Source organism: Neopelma chrysocephalum, unplaced genomic scaffold (genome assembly GCF_003984885.1).
Source record: "Neopelma chrysocephalum unplaced genomic scaffold, ASM398488v2 Primary Assembly neopelma1_104, whole genome shotgun sequence".
NCBI lineage: Eukaryota > Metazoa > Chordata > Aves > Passeriformes > Pipridae > Neopelma > Neopelma chrysocephalum.
Window position 1 is genome coordinate 1,383,504 of NW_020897768.1, and position 21,356 is coordinate 1,404,859.

At 36.0% G+C, this 21,356-nt stretch overlaps 1 protein-coding gene across 12 annotated transcripts in view; it reads right to left on the reverse strand.

Annotated features, from left to right (window-relative positions):
- DST (dystonin) overlaps positions 1-21,356 on the reverse strand; it is a 305,079-nt gene that overhangs the window by 47,686 nt on the left and 236,037 nt on the right. For 11 of the 12 annotated variants that reach the window (XM_027695988.1, XM_027695993.1, XM_027695998.1 and 8 more), the window contains 12 exons: positions 19,590-19,751; positions 18,377-18,547; positions 16,799-16,965; positions 14,455-14,614; positions 13,864-14,190; positions 13,611-13,695; positions 12,241-12,482; positions 11,024-11,230; positions 7,233-7,352; positions 6,950-7,057; positions 4,977-5,195; positions 1,803-2,006 (listed from right to left, as the gene is read on the reverse strand). In XM_027695988.1, the coding sequence (XP_027551789.1) occupies positions 1,803-2,006; positions 4,977-5,195; positions 6,950-7,057; positions 7,233-7,352; positions 11,024-11,230; positions 12,241-12,482; positions 13,611-13,695; positions 13,864-14,190; positions 14,455-14,614; positions 16,799-16,965; positions 18,377-18,547; positions 19,590-19,751 (2,172 nt within the window). The remainder of the gene's footprint in view (positions 1-1,802; positions 2,007-4,976; positions 5,196-6,949; positions 7,058-7,232; positions 7,353-11,023; positions 11,231-12,240; positions 12,483-13,610; positions 13,696-13,863; positions 14,191-14,454; positions 14,615-16,798; positions 16,966-18,376; positions 18,548-19,589; positions 19,752-21,356) is intronic. The other variant, XM_027695999.1, reaches the window with a different exon arrangement.

The following is a 21,356-nucleotide window of genomic DNA, read 5'->3' on the forward strand; positions in this document are numbered from 1 at the left end:
AAACCTTACAAAAATTATAAAAACCGAAATTAAATTGGCAATATTCAGGTCTAATTTTAGAACATATATTACATTTTTAAGTTGTCAGTGCATTCAGTGGCCCTCCTTGTACTCAAGCTCAATGAATGAGACAGTGTTTTAGAACTTAAAAGGAAGAAAATGCAAGTAATGACACCCTCTCATTCTAGCTCAATATGTTATGCCCTTCCGTTGATACATAATGCAATTTAATATAATTTAAAACCTGAAGAGTTAAATAATTATTTTTCAAGGAATGTCTAGACAAACATTGACATAGACATCATAGTACAGAGCTGTGATAATATATATTTATGTATCTTAATAAAAAAAGAAGATTATATATAATTACATTCTGTGGACATTACAATGTTTTGCTTTGCCATCTACATATACATTTAGGTATATGAAACGAACCATAAAGTACTGTATAAATAATTAAGTATTTTCTCAACATCTGATTATATTTTAGGTGTTACCAAAGAATGCATTTCTAATTCTTGCATTCTGCACTTAGCCAGTACAATATGTTGATGTCTATCACATACAAAACAGGGACTCGAATACTAAGTAAATATCTTGATTTTCAAATAGGCAGCTCCAAATATGGGGAGGACCAAGCATTTCTGACATAGAAAAACACAGGATCTAAATAGTCAGGCATCTTTCAGAGGTATGAATAAGGGTTGTTTAAAATGTATATACATTTTATATATATACATATATGTGTATATATACATATGTTATATACATATAACCAGTTCAAAAGGAGGATGACATCCGATGTCACTTGTTTTTGCCTCACATTCTTAAACTCAGTCTCCAGGGGCTAGGAATATGACAGTAAGTATAACGACCTGACAAAAATTATTTAGAATGTAGACTTGATAAGCACTTTGAGGTGTATTTCTTTATTTAGTATTTAAGATCTTAAAAGAATATAGCACTTAATTTCCAGTGAACAGAGAAAAAAGGGGAATTTCCTATAAAAACACCAGTATAAAACAAAGTATTTTTATTCAGGTTTTTGTATGGGTTTATGTACAAAGTTTTACCAAGTTCTTTTCTGAAATTTGGGGTTGAGTAAAAGAAGTTCAGTGTGGGTTTAATGGCAATTAACCCAATATTTAACACCTGCTAGAATGCAACACCTGACAATCCTCTATTTAGGTTCATTTCATAGGCTGGTGAAGCTATGAAATGAAGATGCTGCATTTGTGGACTTGACCGGAATTTTATGCTGATGATGTTTTGTGTTGCTCGTAATACTTTTCTGTAACAGTTTCAGTATATGTTACATTAAGTTCTTTTGGGTCTGCAGTGAAGAGCATATGCTATTAACACTGCTAAACTATCCTCTAGTTCCACTGGTAACTCTCTGCTAACTTCAGCTGCCAATTTCTAGAAATAACGATACTCAAATTAACTGATCAAAAGTGACATTCATTTAAAAGTTAAGCATCAGCTACTAACAGACCAGTAAGAGAACACAAAAGCGAAAATAAAATCCCACATTTTTAGACTTCTTGATTTTTTACTTCAAAATTAAGCAGCAATAACATTTTTCAATTGCTACAAAGTCATAATACTGACCAATATATAAAATTATAGCCTCTCAAGAAATAGAAAAATCAATGCCATTAGCTGTGATATGAACATTTGCAGGCCATTAGGTTGAAAAATCCAGGTGAAGCAGCAGTTTAGTCTTGATATATACATATAAAATGACAATGTGTATTTTTCCATTGAATGAACCCAATTATATTTTAAACTTAAATTGATACCTGGGTACACTGAGAAATGGCTTCATCCAGTGCCAGTGCTCGCTTTTTGACATCTTCCTTGATTTTACTGTAAAGGATGTCAGCTGCCACATATTTCTCTTGGATAGAAAAACCTTCTCCTGGGCTCAGCTCCAGCAACTGAGGCCCGGTTTTGTTCATCTTATCTATATGAGGCTTGTGCTCAGCGATCAGCTCACGCAGTTGCTATAACAAATGAAACAACTTATCAGTTTCTTACGCTTGTGCCACCACATTACAACTGTCCACACTTCCAACACATCCAGCTGGCAAGAAATTCTAAACAAATACCCTTCATCCCAATATAAAGCAGAAATAAAGTTAATGACTGCTTTGCCAGTGATCATTCTCATTCCAGAGAGCTATCCAGGCATAAAACATCAGAATTAGAGACACACTGGAAATGCTGTGCAGCATTCTGGTAGGACATATGATTACAGGTAAAATATAAGATGCTAACTATGCATATGCTAACAACAGACAGTCCCCATCATATTTAGTACCTATAATAACAGAAATGGCAACAATATTCCAGACATGGGCGTAACACCACCACACGTATACTTTTCATGTTGATACTGGTCACTTGCTGCAAAGCCTTTCATTGAGGAACATCACAGAAAGAGGTACTGGCATTGCAAGAAAATTAATTCAAATTATCCTTGATTTAAGAAGAGGAAACCAGCACAAGGGAGAGTCAAAGAAATAAGTGAAAGGACAAAAGGACATGGAAGGGTGATCAGTAGAGACTTATCAACCTAGTTTAGCAGTCTCTGGCCACAAGACCCCTCTGTCTTCATAACAGCGCTATTATTCTACCGACACAATGTTCAACAAGTAATTAGTAAGTGAATTAAATTTGATCTCATCTGTCTACTGCCTCTCATCATCCACCCCTGAAGTCAAAACTGTGCCAAAGATTGAGTAGAGGCTTGTGGAAGTGAAATGTCATAATGTGTCTTCCAACTTGTCTAAGGATTTCAGATTTTCTTCCTTGCGCCCATAGAACTGACAAAAGAGAAAGGGGTTTTTTTGTGGGAGTAGCCCCATCCTTCCCTCATTTTATTTACTTTCTCATATTTTACCTCCCTTTTCAGAAAAATCCACTGTCTTGCGAGGCACTGTCCCTCTTAATGCCATGAACTTCATGTGTTCTATCCTATAGCCACTGTGCAGGGACATGAGAGGCACATGCGCTGTTCCTCCCAGCTGAGAGTTTGTTTAAATTAATGAAGACACAGAAAAGGGCCTATATCAGTCTCAGTGTAAATAAATTCTCTTCAACTACGGTCCTTCCCTTAAAAAGAAATCCTGATACTGGCTTGCTTCCTTGCTCCTCCCCAGAAGAGCAGAGGTTGAGAAGACTGAAAAGACAATGACCACGACTCCTCACAGTCCAAACAGCAATGAAAATATAACCCCCCCTTGATTCTAACTACTTACTTTGAATGTAACTCTATTTGTACACCTTGCCACAAGAAAAATAATGTTGATTAGCAGAGAAGAGGAAAAGGAGAAACTAAGAATAGTTTTGAAGTTTTTAGAAAATAATTTCATGTGTTTTACTTTTGAGCACAGAGATGATTTGACACAAGACCACAGGAGTCGACATTTCTGGGTCCAAACCTTATGCTAATACTCTGCCCACAGTTCATTTCAAACCATACTGACTGCATGTTACTTGTACAGAATCAAGTCTATGAATTTCACAACTTGGAACAAAGATAGTCATCAGTAAATACATTAAAACAGAAATGTTGTCAATTCACACTGAAAACAACCTTTTTCCCTTCTTCTTCTTTTTAACAGAACAATGAATGATTTGGTCTTCTCCATGATCTACTATTGGGTAAACAATTCCAGTAAACAAGTGTTTAGGAGCAGATTACGTGTTAAGAGGGCCTAACATTAATCTTCTAGTTAACAAACAAATCTCAGCTAATGGCATAGCCCAGGGAAAATGCAAAAATAGAAGCTCATTTGAAAGGCCTCTCATGGAAGCAGCATGATTAAAGTAGATGAGGAACAATCCTGTAAGTAAAGCAAGCATGATATGGTTCATGGTGACTAATCAAGATAGCTTGTAAAGCTCATGTTATATAGCTAGTCTTAACAGAACTTGTTTGTTCATTCTGGACATAATAGGAAGACAATGAGTGAACCCAGTGTTTACCAGTACATAAGAGTGGCACATTTCATTAGCTGGTCTCAGAATAAACAAGACTCTGAAGCCAGCGTTCATCCTATCTAACTTGAGTCACTTAATTGAGGCAGCTAAAATAATAAAAAAAAAAAACTATGCTAGCAGGGAGAGACAGGTATCTCCAGGGGCCATACAGGTTTTGCATCTGCCAAAACATGCAGGATTTTAACCTCAGTGGGATACATCTGATTCCATGTGATAGTAGTAGTCACTGTTGAGATATACTAATTTTTATTCCAGCTGATTATATATCCACATAAGAGAGCCCATACAGTGGCCAGTCTACAACATTGTTGCCTCTATTTTGTGATGTTATGGTAAACAATTATTTGTTTTAATTAGTACATAACAAACATTCTTGACATGAGAAATTATTTGGCTGGATCCAAGCAAGCAATTTTTGGCTCTCTAATTGTCCATCTTCCTGACTCAGGTAAGTTTAGTTTGTTACTTAGTTAGTTTGTTTAGTAATGTTACAAACAAACAAAAGCTAAATTTTTTATATGTGCATAAGATCAACACATGCGCATATCTGTATACAGACTGTACCTCCTCTTTGTTTCTTGCTCCAACAACCCATGCCTGTTCTTTTTGTTTATGGGTTTGGTTTGTTCCAATACTGACATTAATGTGTACTTTTAAATATACTACTTAACTAATAACTTTTACGTGCTCAGTTCTCTCAGTACAATGGTAATTTTTTTCTCCTTTAGCCTTTTTTTATGCTTCCTTCTCCAGAGACTCTCGTTTGCATGCACAGTTTGGTAAACAGTAGAGGAACAATCGAAAATATATTAATTTTTTATTATTATTTTAAATAATAGGGTTTTTTCAACAGAATAATAGCTGTTTGGATTTTAAGCATTTTGCAGAGTACTCCACAGTTTTAGCAAAATACTTCCTGGATTTTGACACTTCATTTTTCAAAACTGGCAAAATGGCAAAATGCTTACCCTGTGTTCTTCTTGTTGTTGCTTTAAAGTTTCATATTCAAGGGCTGGTGCAGGAAGCTGAGAGATGATCATTTCTGTTTCAGTTAACCATGGCCAAAGTTCTTCATAAGTCTCCCAGAACTGGTTAACCAGGGACTGAGCCCGTTCCAGCTGAAGGTTTCTCTCTGAGTTCATTTGACAGACTGCATCATATTTCTGTAAGAGGCTTTCCATTTTTTTCTGTAAAGTAATATTAATAAAAAACCCCAATGTATGTTTTTCCATGTGTCTACTACCTTCATTTCTAAACAGTCTTTGATGATTATAGCACCAATTCACAGTGAACCAAATTCTAGTTTTGATAACGTTTTTACAGTATCGGTGTTTAAAGTGGACAGAATCAATAATGTGGCAGATCAGAATTTGGCAGAGTACTTGCAAAGTATTTAGAACATATTTAATGATACTGGTATTTACAAATAATACTTTACTCATAGGGCTTCCAGTTAAGCTGCAAATGATCTGACTGCAGATCTTAGCCCCACTTCCTTACTGCAGATGCTTATCTTCTGCAACACTTGGCAGAAATTAAGTTTTCCACAGCATTTCTGAATCAAAGCAGCATGAACAATACACAAAATCCATTGGGCTGTTGGGTTTGGGGCTCTTTTTTTAATCTGGCAAGAGAATAGTTTATACTGTTTTGCTTGTAGTTCACAAACTTACAAAAGCAACCATAAAACATTATTTTCCAGGTTAGCATATATTACTTAATGAGAATGTATTAACATTAATAACATAGATAATAGTGATAGAACTATAAGGTTTAAACATTACAAATCTACTGTATTTGGGCATGTGATAATAAGAGAAAGTATCAACTAGCCATACATTTTTCCTGTGGAAGACTGCCCACATTATCAAGTTTATGAAATATTATATATGACAATGCATATAAATCCTAGCCTTGATAAAACTAGACATATAAGCAAGCCTTTGAATGTGAAGTAAAGAATTTTTTTTGGCAGAACAAGCCATTCTTTCCTTTGTTATGTCTTGCACATAAATTAAATAAAGAGATGCTATCCAGAGGACAAAATCTAGTCTAACACACAGATATACAGTATTTTTGACAAATAAAACTATTTAATAGAGACTCCCACAAAACTGCTCTCCCTTATGACTACAGTTTCATAGATAGAACTTCTCATCTATTTTAAATTCACTTAGGAGCAAATCAAATTTATTCAGAGTTCTTGCAGCAGAGAACAATTACTGAAGCATTGCTGTTCAAGGAGGGTGGTCATCGGAAGGACTAAATTTACACAACATATCCAGCCTCACCGTAATTTAGCAAAAAAATCCCAACCACACAACTAATCCTTCTTAAAGCCAACAGCCAACACAAAAAATCCATCTGTACATGTTTGCAGCCCCAACATTAGGCTCTGTGTGTGTGTGTGTAATAAACAAAGGCATAAGAATGCCTTTCATGGGCTGTGACAGTCAACAGGATAGAATAATCTTGGCAAGCGAGGCCTATACGGAAATCAGCAGAAATGAAAGTAAAGATTCACACCGAGGTGTACAGCCATTGAATCCAGCACAGAAATGCACACACCCAGAGCATCGCTGACCCAAAAGAACTCAGAAGATAAACAGCCAGATTCCACACACCATCCCAGATGACTAATACCTCTTCACTCAATCATCTATAGGCTAAAATACTATTTACCACAGATGTCTAAGATGATAAATGGGGCTACAAATTAGTGTCAGGCAATGAAGCAAGTACACAGGGTTTGCTCTTTGAACACCCTGAAGGAAGGAGAGGGATACACAGCAGCATTTTCTCTAGTACTACAATCCTCTGACTAGAAGTGATTGTAATTAATGCTTTCTCATTAGTATTTCAAACAAGACACTACAGGAATACTTCTACTTATATATTGTCTGCATATCTACCACTGTAGCTGTAATTTAAGGAATTTTACCTTCATCATCTGTTTCTCTTCTTCAGTGCATGTTTTCATAATCTTATCCCCAGATTTAACAAGTTCATCTATGGTATCTTTGTGCCTTAAAATCTCCATGGTAAAAGCCTTGAAACACAAGAAAAAATGGTTAGAATAAAAAAAAAAGTATATGGAGCAAAAATTGGGTTTTGAAGTTCATTAATTATGATGCACTGAAAATTAAATCATGCCAGTACATTTTCTAGATGGAGAGTGTGCCGGCCAATAATTAACATGACAGTTGGAAACGCATTTCTTTTACCTTTTGAACTTGCAGCTGAGCCATGGTCTGGTCTTGCTCAAGTCTAATATCACCCAGAGACATCAGTTTCTTTTCTGTTTCTGCAATCCAGGCAAATTCAGCATCAGCTGCTTGATCAAACTAAATGAGGGAGACATGAATTAGTTCAGCAGTTGCATAGACATGAAATTAGAATAACTGTTTCAAAAATTTTAAAGAAGACTAGAGAGTATACTTTTGAATTGTTAGAGAGATAGTGGCTCACTTTACATGTGAGGTTTTTATATAATGAAATACAATGCCCAAAATGGTTCTGAGGGATTGTAATACAAGCAGTTTAATTCATAAGAATGACAAAGCAACAGAAGAAAATACTTTTTTCCAAAGCCTACAGCCCTCCAGCAGTCATAAGAAAATAAAAATGGGTTATAATCTCAGAATTTTAACTAGACTGTTTATTTTCATTTTATTCTACTTTCAAATGTCTTTTCCATCTCTCTTTTTATTATTATTGCTAGTGTTGCAATTATCCTGAGACACAGATATTTGATGTTACCCTATTAATCTGAAGAGCTGCTTTGGTATTAAATGATCAAGGCAAAACAATCCCAGTTCAACTAAGTCAGGGCAAAAACCTCACTGCATTCAGAGAAGGCAGGACTTCATCCAAAACTAGAGCTCAGATTAAATGTAAAAATTTTTTGTGAGCATTTAGGTGCAGCCCGTCCTTTCCTAAATGATTAATTTCTGACTACAATTACTCAACATTTAAATGTTTCAGAAATTACCTCAAAGCACTAACGTAATCAGAGGACTTAAAGGACCTGTTTCTTACTAATTGGTAAAGAAGAACATGAAGAGGAGCGTGTGGGTATCTAAGTCTTCTGAAATCTAAGACCACATTAAAAAAAAATAAATCATGCATTCTCTCTTCAGATCAAGTTTATAGGCATGCATCTTAGCATAGACATGTTGCAGCTCAACCAGGGCAGCTTTGAGCCTAAGCCATAGAGAAATATTACATGGATGTATCAGATGCACAATGTAGAAACTCCTAAGAATTTATTTTTTGAACTAGTTAAAACTCTGACCCCCACTGAAATTAGCTGACATTAATATGGCCCTGAGTTATTGTAAAAGTCTATCAGGATATTTTAGGTCAGAAGCTGCTACTTGCGCTTATTGATACCCACACTTCCCTCAGAAGTCTCTTTCTGAACACTCTCAGTTGCACTTGTCTTGAAATATGCTGGTCTTATGGCTGTAGACTATGACACCCCTACTCCTTAACATAGCTGGAGTTCACTTTAGTCACTAAATCAGACTTGTCTTAGTAGTTAAATATGAGTTCCACAAAAACAAAAGAAGTGGTTCTGAGATTTCATTCTTTATGAGTCAATCTTTTTCAGCCTTTATAATCCATTTGTTACATGAAAGAGCACAACATTCTTTTTCACTATATGTCACTTGTCATTTAAAGTAAGAGAAAGTAAGTTTTGTCCTAAATATTGTGACTTCCTAATATATGTATGTTCTGAAACAATCAGTACTATAAACATCAGCATGAAGCACATGCACCAGTGGTAGTTACAGCCTGGTTTTAGAAACTGGAGTACATAACCAAGCTCTTCAGAAGCCCATCTATTTATGATATAAATGCAGAAGGTAATTTCAATTGTGTTAGATGTACAAACTAACTGCAGTGTGACTACCTGGTACACAATATTCATGGATACGTAAGTAATATTGGAAAATATTTAATGAAAATAACAAAATCAAGGCATGACAGTGAAACTTCTAGGTTAAATAGAACCAAGAAGACACAGAACTCTAAACTCAATTTTCTAAGGGTAATTTGTAATGCTTAAAAACAACATTAAGGAATAAAAAGCATAAAATTGGTACTCTCTGAATCCAAAATTTGAAATGTTTTCTTCCCATTATGCATGACAGTTACTTATAAGCCCTTTAGTCACTATGAAATGATTTACTTAATCCCATCCAGTTTAACCAAGCATAGTTCATTGCGGTACTTTTTCTTCCAATGAGGAATGATTGACTTCTGAATGTGATGATGCTGTGATTTGCTCCATGAATGCTTTCTAAAGCACTCTCTACGGCTGCTTTAGAGTGAAGAACAAGTAAGCCAAAAGTAGAATATGACCTTGTGTTTCTACATAGCACTCCTTCACTAGGGGATCCCAACCAATGCTTTCAGTATTGAGAAATGAAGATTAAGTCAGGTAGCTAAATTTCTGTCTAAGATAAATCTATCCATTTGTGAGCATTTTGGTCAGGTAGTTAAAACCCAGGATATTGCATTAGTTCTATTAAGCCTTCCAGCTTCCATTCACAACATGAAGCACTATTAACCATCCGTATAGCTTACCACATTTCTCACCTTGGGCCAGTAACATCTAGCACAAACCCCACACTACTCCTATTAAACCCTCATGCTCTGAGCAGCTTTGTCCTCCACCCAAAACTTCTTAATAGTATAGGCACTTGAACAAGTTGCACAGATCAAGTTCACAAAAACACTAGCTTGTCCAAAAATGCTTTTTACTTTGCATGATCTAAATGGAAAGTAGCTTATCCTTCACAGGAAGCGTGCTAAGCCACCTGATACTTATTATAGGATACAGTGTATAGGAGTGTATTGTGGCGATGTGAGTTGGCTGAAGCAGAAGTCAGGGGTATGCAGGATGAGGGTGCAATGTGCCCTTGCAACACTTGCTAGTGGAATGGCAGCTCTGGGCTTTTCATGCCTGGACCTGAAACTGCTGAACTTGTGCTAGAGGATGCTACATACTCATGGAATTCAAAAAATCTGAAGGAGAGCCAAAATATACTCTCCTATCTCACCCTTATCACTCGCTTAAAAAAAAAAAAAAAAAAATCACCCTTCATTTTTGAGGATTTGGTTAGTGAGACAAGATAATATTCATAGCAAACCCCTTAAAAAGAAACAAGAAGTTATTTTTAACCTCAGTTAGAAGAAAATCTGAATTACTGCCAGTGTCTTTTAGTCAGCTTTCGGCAAACTTTGAGATTATCACACATGCTTTCTCCATGTCCTGCTACAACTGTTTATGGGAACTATTAGCAGAAATAGAAATCTCCACCAATATTTTTATGCCTGAACTGTAGACAGACACTGGAAAATGATACATTTATAAGCAGGCTTAAATATGAGACTATTTAGTGATGAAATTAGAGCTCAGTTCCCAAAGTGAGAGCCTCTGTGCATGTACAGAAACCTCCACATATTAAATAACTCAGTTTTTGAGCCCCAAGAAGAAAAGCACTGTAGATAGGAATAAAAGCAATTGTTATATAAATCCTCCACTACAGCTTGAATAAGATAATCCAGCTTTTAACTGTGTAAAGTGCAGAGGAGCTAGACAATCAGCTGATGCTAAAAGGTGTGGCAAGCCTAGAGATATCAGTATTGCATCCAGTAAAGTTGGCTCAGGATCTAGACCATATTTTACTTAACACAACATGATTTACAAAAGATGTGGGCCATTCAGTTCTTAATTAAACAAACTCCCACTTAAGAAGCCACAAGACAGTTAGAGCAATTTTAGCTAAAATACTGATGTTTGCACCAACAAAGAGGCAGACAACTACAACAGCGTACAGATTGACAGAGTTCTGGTATTCGTATCTTAACAATGGAGTCCCACTTCATTCAAATGGGCCTTTTGCTGCTCAAGCATAACAAGTTTTAGCAACATTATTAGAGGACATCTTTCATTCAGGTACACATGGCCAGAGACTGTTACAGCCCAAAGAACAGTTTTCAGTACCTGCTGGGATCTCAGGATGGCAGCATCAATCTCATCCACCTTCTGAGAGATCGTGTCACTCACTAATCTGTAACGTTCGTTGTCCTCTGTTATCATCTTGTCAAGCCCCTCTCTGGCCCTCCACGGCACCAGTTCCAGGAAGGCACTGCCAACTTCATTCAGAGTGTCCAGTAAGCCTTTGTTGTTCTTTGCTTCTTTTTTCAGCTCCTGAAAAAGGCCATTTAAAACAATTAAACCATTTCAACATGGCAGTATATGAACGGAATATACACAGTTTGCATGTGTTTCCATTCTATCAACTATGAGTCAAGAACTGAAATGTTTTCCACACAAACCAAAGGGATAAATTACCATACTTATTTTTAGCTGAGCTGTATTAGCTTTTTGATACTGTAAGTTGTTTGACAGAAAGGTGGGTGATTCTTAATGAGAATTTTCAACAGAATCTATCCTAAATGTATTTGTCCAGTCAGTAAGACTGTATGAAATGCCTTGTAATTTTGTAAGAGTTGTTAGTACTTCATGAAGCAACCAAAGAAAGTAAAACTAATGGATGGTTACCAACTGCAACTCCATAATGAAGTAAATCACCAGCAAGTGAAATCAGCATGCATTATAGCAAAATACAATGAATTCAAGTGATTTCTTAAGTGAACAATGACTGGATCAAATTCCAAGCACATATTTACACAAAGGAATGAGTCTTTACCTGTATAGAACCCTCCCCATTGTGGTTTCATTTCTTATATATATAAAAAGAAAAATAATGGATTTTTTTAAGCTTCCCCTCCTCAACATTTTTCATACTACGCAGCTTATACTACATTTTTTTCTTTTTCAAAAAATTTAGTTTAACAAAATCAGTAATAAAATGCTGACTTTGTTATACTTTACAGAATTTTATCCATGCCACAGCTAAAGAACCAAAATAATTCATAAGCTATCAAACAAAGTTTTCCCAGTATTAGGCAGCTCCTTGAAAAAAACAGAAATGTTGTGCTTCTCTTGTGCTAAAAGTAAACCTCAGCCCAATTTCATAAGTGATTACAGCAGATGACTCTGGCAAGGGAGCATGATTCTTAACTACTGCAGCGTTTAGTCAGATGATCTGATACCAGAATCAGTTATTCAAAAAACAACTTCATGTCAAATATAAGTTAACACATAACCTTGCTGAACCACAGAGCAATAAATATTGCACAGATTCTAAAACCTACTTTTTGTCTTTCTTGTACTTGGCTTAATTCTTCACCCTTGGGTATTTGAGTTTCATAGGAGAGTAACTCCACCTCTACTTCATCAAGCCATTTGCAGAGTTGCTCATGAGTTGAGTGCAGTTGACCTGCAAGCTGCAGAGCCTGCTCCAAAGTCTTGGATACATCAGAACTCAATTTCATAATGTCTTTGTATCTCGCTTTAATGCCTTCCAGTTTATCTTGAACGATGACCACTTCATCACCTAAAATATGAGAGGGATGTTATTTCCCACGATCACAAATATTAAAAAAAAAAAAAGAAAACAAAAAAAGGCACCAAATCCCAAACCCCACATATTACAAACCCCTCAGTATTTAACTTATAAAATAACCAAACAACACAAGGTTGATCCTCAACTCTTTTAAATTGCCCTACCATCACTGAAGTCCACAGAGCTACAAAGTTTAGCTCAGTTCAGGATGTGTCCTTCTGTCTTTTTTCTGCTTTACTAAACTATTAGAAAGTAAGGAGTTAGATCCAATATTTAAAACAAATGCTCGTTAAAAAAATTCCCCCTTAAATTCACAATACTTCTTATAAAAGCCAAAAAACCTTTTAGAAGGGGTATTGAAAATGTGAAGAACAAAAAAAAAATCAACTAGACTTTCAATTTCAGTAATATTTGACATCACCATACACCCTCCTTACTGTCCATTTGAAGTACAGATCAAAAGGCTAAAAGAAAAAATAATGTATTGAAATTTATTAGCCTATTTTCAGATGTCATTATAGAATATGCATAATGTCTAAGTTTGAAACAGAAAAGGATAACACCAGCCCCCCAAACATATGTATATTTCAAAGGGTTAAGAACTTTAGAAGTATGGGAAAATCTGGACAGATGTTGATCTACAAACTGACACATTGTATAGAACTGGAATGCAACTTTTCCCACAGTATTAGCTCCAGTGGACGAAGCTTCCCTCTTGCACTAAAAGGTAGTTTAATATCTCGTTCATCTGTGGATGCCTGCAGGGAATTGACTGCATCCACTGCCAAACAGCCTTCCATTATGAGTAATACCCATAGCTTGCTATTAGGAATGGAATGCAGGTTCACTAGAATAATTTTCCACTAAAAATAATAAAGGATTCAATGACAAAATTCTCTACAGGCAAGAAAGGACTTTTGCTCACTTACATTAGTAGTAAAATTGGCCCCAAAACATGACCTAGCTTGACCTCAAACCTTTATTAAAATAAACAACTGTAATTGCTTTAACCAGCAAATATGAACAATATTTACAAGTTTCACTTTATTTTTCTCTTAAGCACCTGCAAGTACAAGGGAAAAAAAGTATGACAAATCATAGTTTTATGTAAGTTCTCACCTGTTGTTTGCTTGAGAAGCTCTAAGCCGTTTTGTATAGCCAAATCAACATTTTGTTTTCTAAGAAGAATCTCTTCCTGAAGATCCTAAGACAAAAGGTCATTTGTGTTAGCAGAGACATAACAAAATATTCTTTTTTGGAATAAGGATATTGACATTTTAAACCAAATAGATTAATGAAAATAAATGAAGTATGAGAATATAAATAAAATTTAAAAATTAATTAAATAATAAATGAACAGAAATCAAAATACCAGTAGTTCAGTGTGCTGTTTCTCAAGCAATTCTGTGCTGCAATCTTGGACTGACAATCTGTTCAGTTTATCATGGATTTCATTCAGCCAGTTCATCAATTCAACTTCGTCCTCCCCAAAAATCTGAGCATTGCTGTAAGCTTGCTGGAGAAGTTCAGACCTGCTGTTGCTCTTCTCTTGAATTTCAATGAATCGTGCCTGAGAAGAATCTAGCTTTTCCTGCACCATATCTTTATCTTCCCTGGAGCTCATAGTCTTTAGAGACTGACCAGCGCTAATGGCCTGATGTAAACTCTTATTGTGAGCTAGGACATCATCTTCTAGGGCCTATATTTTATTTTAAATAATGAAGAATAATGGAAAACAAAATCAGAGAAACATAAAAGAAATGTAAGTGGAACTCAATAAAAACTGAATGAAAAAGGACATATTGCCAACGTAAATATATAAAACTGAAATTACAGGGAAAAAAACCAAACCAAACAAAATCCAGTATGGTAAAACACAGGTATTCCGCAACAGTTTTGACAGTTGTGCTTTACAGAAGCATTGAAAAAAATGACAAAAGCAACTGAGTGGTTTGTATCTTACTTTATGCTGAGCAATTTGCTGCTGCAGTTTGGAGGCCTGTGTTCCAATGGGTTCTGCATTTGCAAGCCTCTTCTCTGTGGTGCTCAGCCACTCCACCAGTGGTTCCAGAGCTTCATGGAACTGCTGCGCTACCACCGAGATGCCTTCCAACTGACGGTTCCTATCAACATGCCAAGGGAATGGTTATTTTTTGTGATGAAGTAAGTTTGAAACAGTTAAAAAAAAAAAAAGTCCCTTGAATCCTTTGCAAAAAACCAGAAATAATTCGGTCTCATTGTAGGAACCAGTCACCAAATAAAACAGAAATATATCCATGATACTCAATGAAAAGCAAGGTAAATTAAAAATAAAATAAAATTAAAAAAAAACAAAAAAGAAACAAACAAAAACACACACCTCCAAAGGCATCTGCAACTTTTTTAGCCAATATACCGGTTTTGCTAATAAAAATAATATAACTTTATTAATACAGGTTTTGCTACAAATAATCTAGCATTCCATTCAGCAAAACATTGTTTAATACTCAATTAGGATAGTTCTCAAGTTTCTAGCTGTCTTAAAGCATAAAGTTACATTCTCTTTACTACTATGCATGTTTTAAAGCTAGGCAAAGCCTTTACTGAACCAGAACATACTGTCATGCTTCCTCAGCATTGTAAAATATCTTTAAACATTTGTTCAATGACGTGAACAGAACTATTTGGCTCTACTTTTGCATCTCTTGTTCTGGATAAAAGCTCTCAATGAAGTTAGTGAAACACAGAGACTTGACCTCCAAAATAGAAAAGCAGTATCTAAAACACTTCTGGTTCATATTATTACATTTCAAAGGAGACTCTTGATTAGAGAAAAGTCTTCTCTACAATTACTGCTGAACAAATGTCATTCAAGCAGACTTATAGGAGAGATCTGTCCTACATGAAAAACATCACAATATTGTCTTTCAAATGAGGATCTTATTCCAGAAAAAAGCTATGTTTATATGTGCTTTCCAAGGCTTATAAACAAGGTAGACTTGACAGACTTAGACATGGAACACTCTGTGAAGTATTCTATGTAGTCTTCAAAATCATCCTGAAATTCCCTCTTCATTTCCAGAGACCAGCCAAAGAAAAATGGAGACAATGTAATAGATGGCTTTGAAAAAGTTGCAATTTCATTTGTAATTAAATATAACCAGACTGGGAGGATACTATTAAATTAAACATGACATTAACAATTACCCCAGCTAATGAGTCAGATTCCTTCTTTAAAAAAAAAAGAAAGAAGGAAATAATGATCTATTAGTGCTTGACTAATTAAATAATCATATTATTAGTACAAGGTAACAAAACAGGTTCAACTAAAGAGAGGCTACCAGAAGGAATAGGAAACAGAAATGAGTTCAGTGCTTCTCTAAGCACCAACACAACAATTTGTTCTTCACTGTAAAGCTTCACTGTTCACTTTAATTCATTTTCTTCAACTTTCCAAACTTTTTCTTATTCTCAATTATATGTCTTTTTCAGGCTACTTCTCATGCACACTCTTCTTCTCTCTACCCTGAACAAGGCTGTCCTTATCAAATCCCCACCCAGAAAACATGTTTAGTAACCTTTTTAACACAGACTTCTTCAAAGACACTTTACAGTTCATAATTTTACAGGTATTTTATATATTGACAACAACTCATAAATGAAAGTCTTTGTATACACAGATACTATGTGTATCGTTTTTGTTTTCTTTTTTTAATAGGAACTCGAATTGGTCTGCAATGTCTTTTAAGACACAGTGTTTTCTGTGTTGCTAGAATATATCTATATACTTTAATGGTCCTTTTTCTTCTTGAAAACTAAAGGAACCCCAGCACCTTGCATATGACATTATGAGGATCTGTAAGTTGCAGAAACTAATTATGTAGATGACATTAAACAGAAAAAGGGAAAAATTGAGTGTCCCCTCTTTGTAGCAGCAAGTCAGGATTCTGAAGTTCCAAGGGTATATCATTATTATTTGTTAAGTGTAAAATTTGCACTTAATTCTACTGCAGAACAGGTTACTGCATCAAGAAACTTGCATTCTAATTAATTAACAGAGACAAAATATTCAGAAGATACATATCTAGTTAATTCTAGCAGATTGTTGCATCTTAGACTAAACCTTTTTTACAAGCTTTTGGTCTGTTCAAGTCACTTCTCTCCCCTTTTCCCTCATTATATCAACATCAAGACACTATCATATAATGCAATAACGAGAATGATACTACTTCACTCTATAGAGAACTCACACTATAGAGTTCCACACGCTGCTTTAAACATCTATGCTATTTCTACATTTTTCTTATCCATAAAAGAATTTCAAATACCTTGTTTCAGCTTTACTGAGCAACGCATCCCACCGACTATCCAGGAAACTCAACTGTTTCAAGATTTTCACTCTATCAGCAGGCTCCGCTGACTCTGCAATTTTCTCCCCTTCACGCTTGATTGCCTCAACAGTAGGTTTGCGGTCATCCAGCAACCTCTGGAGAAGCTGCAGAGAAAGCAATCAAGCACTAGGTTATTAAGAAACATTGCAATAATGCAAATGTAAAAACAGTAGACTTCCTGAAAATCTGTTAAAGACAAAAACCAAAAACAAAAAAACAAAAAAAAAAAAAAAAAAACAAACAAAAAAACCCAAAAAAAAAACAAAAAAAACCAAACCAAAAAACCAAACAACAACAACAAAAAAAAACCCAAACCCAAAACCAAAACCAAAACAAAAAAAAACACCAAAAAAAAACCAAAAACCCCAAACACAATGCCTATATTGTGATAAAAGCATGAACATTGCTAATCAAAGAGACAGACACATGCCACACACATCAACCTCTTCCCCTCCCCAACACAGGCTCATTTTAGTTTCTCAATAGTTTTCCTAAGAACAGCAGTTTCACAAAGCCCAAACAACATCCCTGATTTCTCTGGGCTACAGATCTGTGGCAGCCCGAAGAAGGAATATATAGAGGAAAAAGTTCTACTTAATACCATTGAGGGAAACAAGCTATTTAGAATATCTGTTACATTTTATAGGAACATTTATGAGAAAGCTGCATGCCCTTCTAGATTTGGCATCACAAAGGTAATTCTGACATATATAGAGAGAGGAAAATAGATATAAAAACTATTGTATAATTGACTCATCACTTGTTTGAGGTACAATTGAGTTCACTGATCTAGTATGGTAAATTGACTCCTTCGTGAAGAATAACACAGACCGCTGTCTACAATTCTCCCTTCCTCCATTCTGTACTTATCTTTGGTAACACTAACATTTTGCATCTGCAGATATCCCAACATGACAACCTGTACTGACCATAACTTTATATTAAATCTGTGGGTGGCAGTGGACCACACAATCCAACTGCATGAACTGTATATTTTATCAGCTACATTAGCATTCTTTTTTCTATAACCATTATTAAAAATTGCCAAAATTGATGACAATGATAGTGCTTATACATTAGCAGAGGCCATTTCCCAAACGTGTTTCAACTAATTACCAACAACGATCACATCAGGATCAAGAGCTAAGTATTTAAGTCCGTAATCTGCAACATCATCGTGGAAGTATTACAATGAAAATTTACTAGTTTTTATTTCCTACTTTTCAAATGGCCAAATGCTGGATTTTACGCTCGCTCTTTTTCCAATGGACCTCTAACAATCCTTTCCAGATAATGCTAATAATTCTAACCAGACCTCACATTGCACAGCTTATGTCCCAGAAGATGAGCACTTCTCCAGCACTGGACAAAGTCTTGAATTTTGAACAGATGGCTCCTTTAAAAACCTCAGCACACTCCAGTGTACTTGAACAAATATTATGCTTTGTCAAATACTGGGAATTTATTCTCATTGATCCAGTGGAAGGAGAGATATTCTGAAACCATTTCACTTACTTTCTGTTCTTGTATTTGGGCCTTCACAACTTTGAATTCAGCAGATGGCGGTTTCTGATTAGCCACAAGATCTTCTGTATCAATGAGCCAGCTAAGCAGAGATTCAAGGGCATCCTGAAATCTCCCACAGTGGAGGAGGGCTTCCTGCAATTGTGCAGCACGCTGGGCAACCTAAAAAAAAGTAGAGGATCTCACCTATTCTTTTTATTGCTATGAAATAATTAGCCAAAATCTGTAGAACATCTGTCAATATCACTAACAAATACTGTCATTTCTGTAACTGTTCATAACAACACTATGTCACAATTTAGCATTAATCTCCTGAGTCTGCACACATACAATGAAAAGAAGAGGTTATCTCCCAGTAAGTCAGCCTGCTCTAGTAATTCCTTACAAGATAGTCCTGTTTTATACAGCTACAGTATTATGAAGTATACTGACAGGATGTTTGTGTTTCAGATGGTCTTTATTTTCCTTATAGAAATAGAGAGCCAGGAATCCAAAGTAGCAACTCTTAATAAGGAATAATAATGCCATCAATGGGAAGAAAAAAAAAGGAAAGGAGAAGGCAAATAGGTGAACCACAGGCATCTGTGGTTCTGCTGCATCACTCCTTGAGGAAGAGAGAGCAGAGCAAGATGAGCACCATTTCTACTTCCCACCGTTCCCATTTTCCAACAGCAGCTACTGCTAGAAGAAAACTCCTGAAAAGCACAGAAAAACATCTACAGCCAGTTTTCCAAAGCAGTGGTACCTTCTGATGTCTCAAGCAATAAAATCCTTAGGGTGCTATAAACAAGCCACCAGCCACACAATGCTGGGCTGTATCACTGCTCTGTGCACTGTGCAGGTACCACAGTGCACCTGAGCATACACAACAGAGTCAAAAAACATGAACAAAGACTGAAAGCTGGACTAGATGATCTCCAGAGGTCCCTTCCAACCTCAACCATTCTGTGATTCTGTGAGTCTTTCCTGAATAAAAATCCGGGACAGACCTATAGAAAGTTTGACAAAACCTTATAAATGACAGCAATACCTCTGGCTACTAGTGATACCTTATCCTTAGAATTATGAACACAGTGATTGTGTAAAGTAAATATAATTCATATCCTTCATGAATATTTAATTTCCTGTATTTTAAAAGACGTCAGCAAGCAAAGAATCAAATGGCAGAACACAACACAAGCAGAATAGTATACAAAATAATAACCTTCTTATTAAGAGTCTTCCACCGGGTGTTGACATCTTCAAGGTCATGTTCAAGGTTTTCTGTGTTGGTACTTTTAGCAGCACTCTGAATAAGGCCTTGGCCCAACCAATTTACCTCCTGTTGTTTTACTTGCAAGGGTTCAATTTCTTCTTTCTGGAATACCTGCAGATGAAATCCAAGACAGACATGAAACATGATATCTTCTGACATAAAATGCACCTAGTGTTTACATGACAGTATGCAATAAAAACAATTTTAAAATCATTGTCTAGAAGAAAGGAAGCCATTCCTCATGAGGACCTTCCTAAAAATATTAATAAATCTAAACAGAATAGACTTAAACTAAACAGAGCAAATGAAATACACCATAGAGGGGAAAATGGCATACACTTCCCATGAGTAATTTTAGATAGAAGGGAAAGGGACAGAGAAAAAGACGGGCAGGGGAAGTTTTGAGGGGTAAAAAAATGGCACCGACCAAGAGAGACAACTGGGCATTTTTTCCAAAGTAAGACAGAAGCCAAAGTTTAAGTCAAAGAACCAGTGAAGGAAGAGATATTTTAAGGTCGGGTTTAGGAGATTATAATGGTAACAAGTGAGGAGGAGGCACTACAGATGCCGTTGAAACAGTATCCCAGCAGACACCCCAGGAAAATGGGCTTTCATTCAAACGATACTCTTGCAAATTGCCAGGGCTTTGACCATGCCCAACAGCAGTTTGAGCAGTTTTCTGTTTGCTTTATTTTACTCTTGCAGGTATTTAAGCTTTTTTAGAGCCAGATTATTATAATTAGCAACAGCAGTGTAAATCTCCATTTGTATTCACCAGCATTAAGCTGCACTGACACAAGCGTCAATGAGATCAGAAAATGGCCTGAAGCCCCTGAATTAATTACACAGGCCACTGAAAAATAACCAATGAATAAACAATGCTAAAGAATGCTCAACTTTTGACCCTAAATCCTTCAATTTCTATAGCAGCATTCATTAACAGTTTTAGTGTACACTTAGTGCATTCAAAGCAACCTTTCTTAGCATCCTGAAAAGCAGGGATCACTCTGAAATTACCAGCGACTCTCCTCTTTTGCACCAAACACAGTGTGGCAAGTGACTGCTTTTGAAGTTGCAGACCTCAGGTGGCTGAGCACACTTCCATCAGCTTGACAAGTCAATCTAGAGGCTACAGCAAATACACTAAACATGAGGGGTAAAACAATTAAGGACCCCTAACAGTTTTGTCCTAAAAAAAAAGAAAAAAACCCCACAACATCCCTCCCAAACAAACAAACCCCAACAAAACAACAACCACCCCCCCCAAAAAAAAACTTCTAATAAGACTGTGGTTACATGAAAATTGAGAGTATGGAATGAGTTGGCTGCTCCTAGAAAAAGGAAAACGATCGTGTTTTTCTCGACTGTAGACTAGGGAGGAGGCAGAATAATATTTCCATACAGAATAAATAACAAATTCTTCTTTTATATGCCATAAAGCCTCATCTTTTGAGAGAAACATCCTACCACAGAGAGGACTGATCTCCATAATCTGCCCTTTAAAAACGCACACATTCTTTGTGGAGAGAAGCTTAAAATAAATTACAATTATTGCTGAGGCCAAAGTTTACCAGAACAATTTAGCAACAAAGCTTGAAGTATCTCAGATTTCAACCAGAGTGGGAAGAAAAGATTACAGACCCTACAAACACCCTTTCCTTATTACAAAGTTTCACTTACTCTCTTACCTCATCCACCACTCTCAAAGCACTGCAA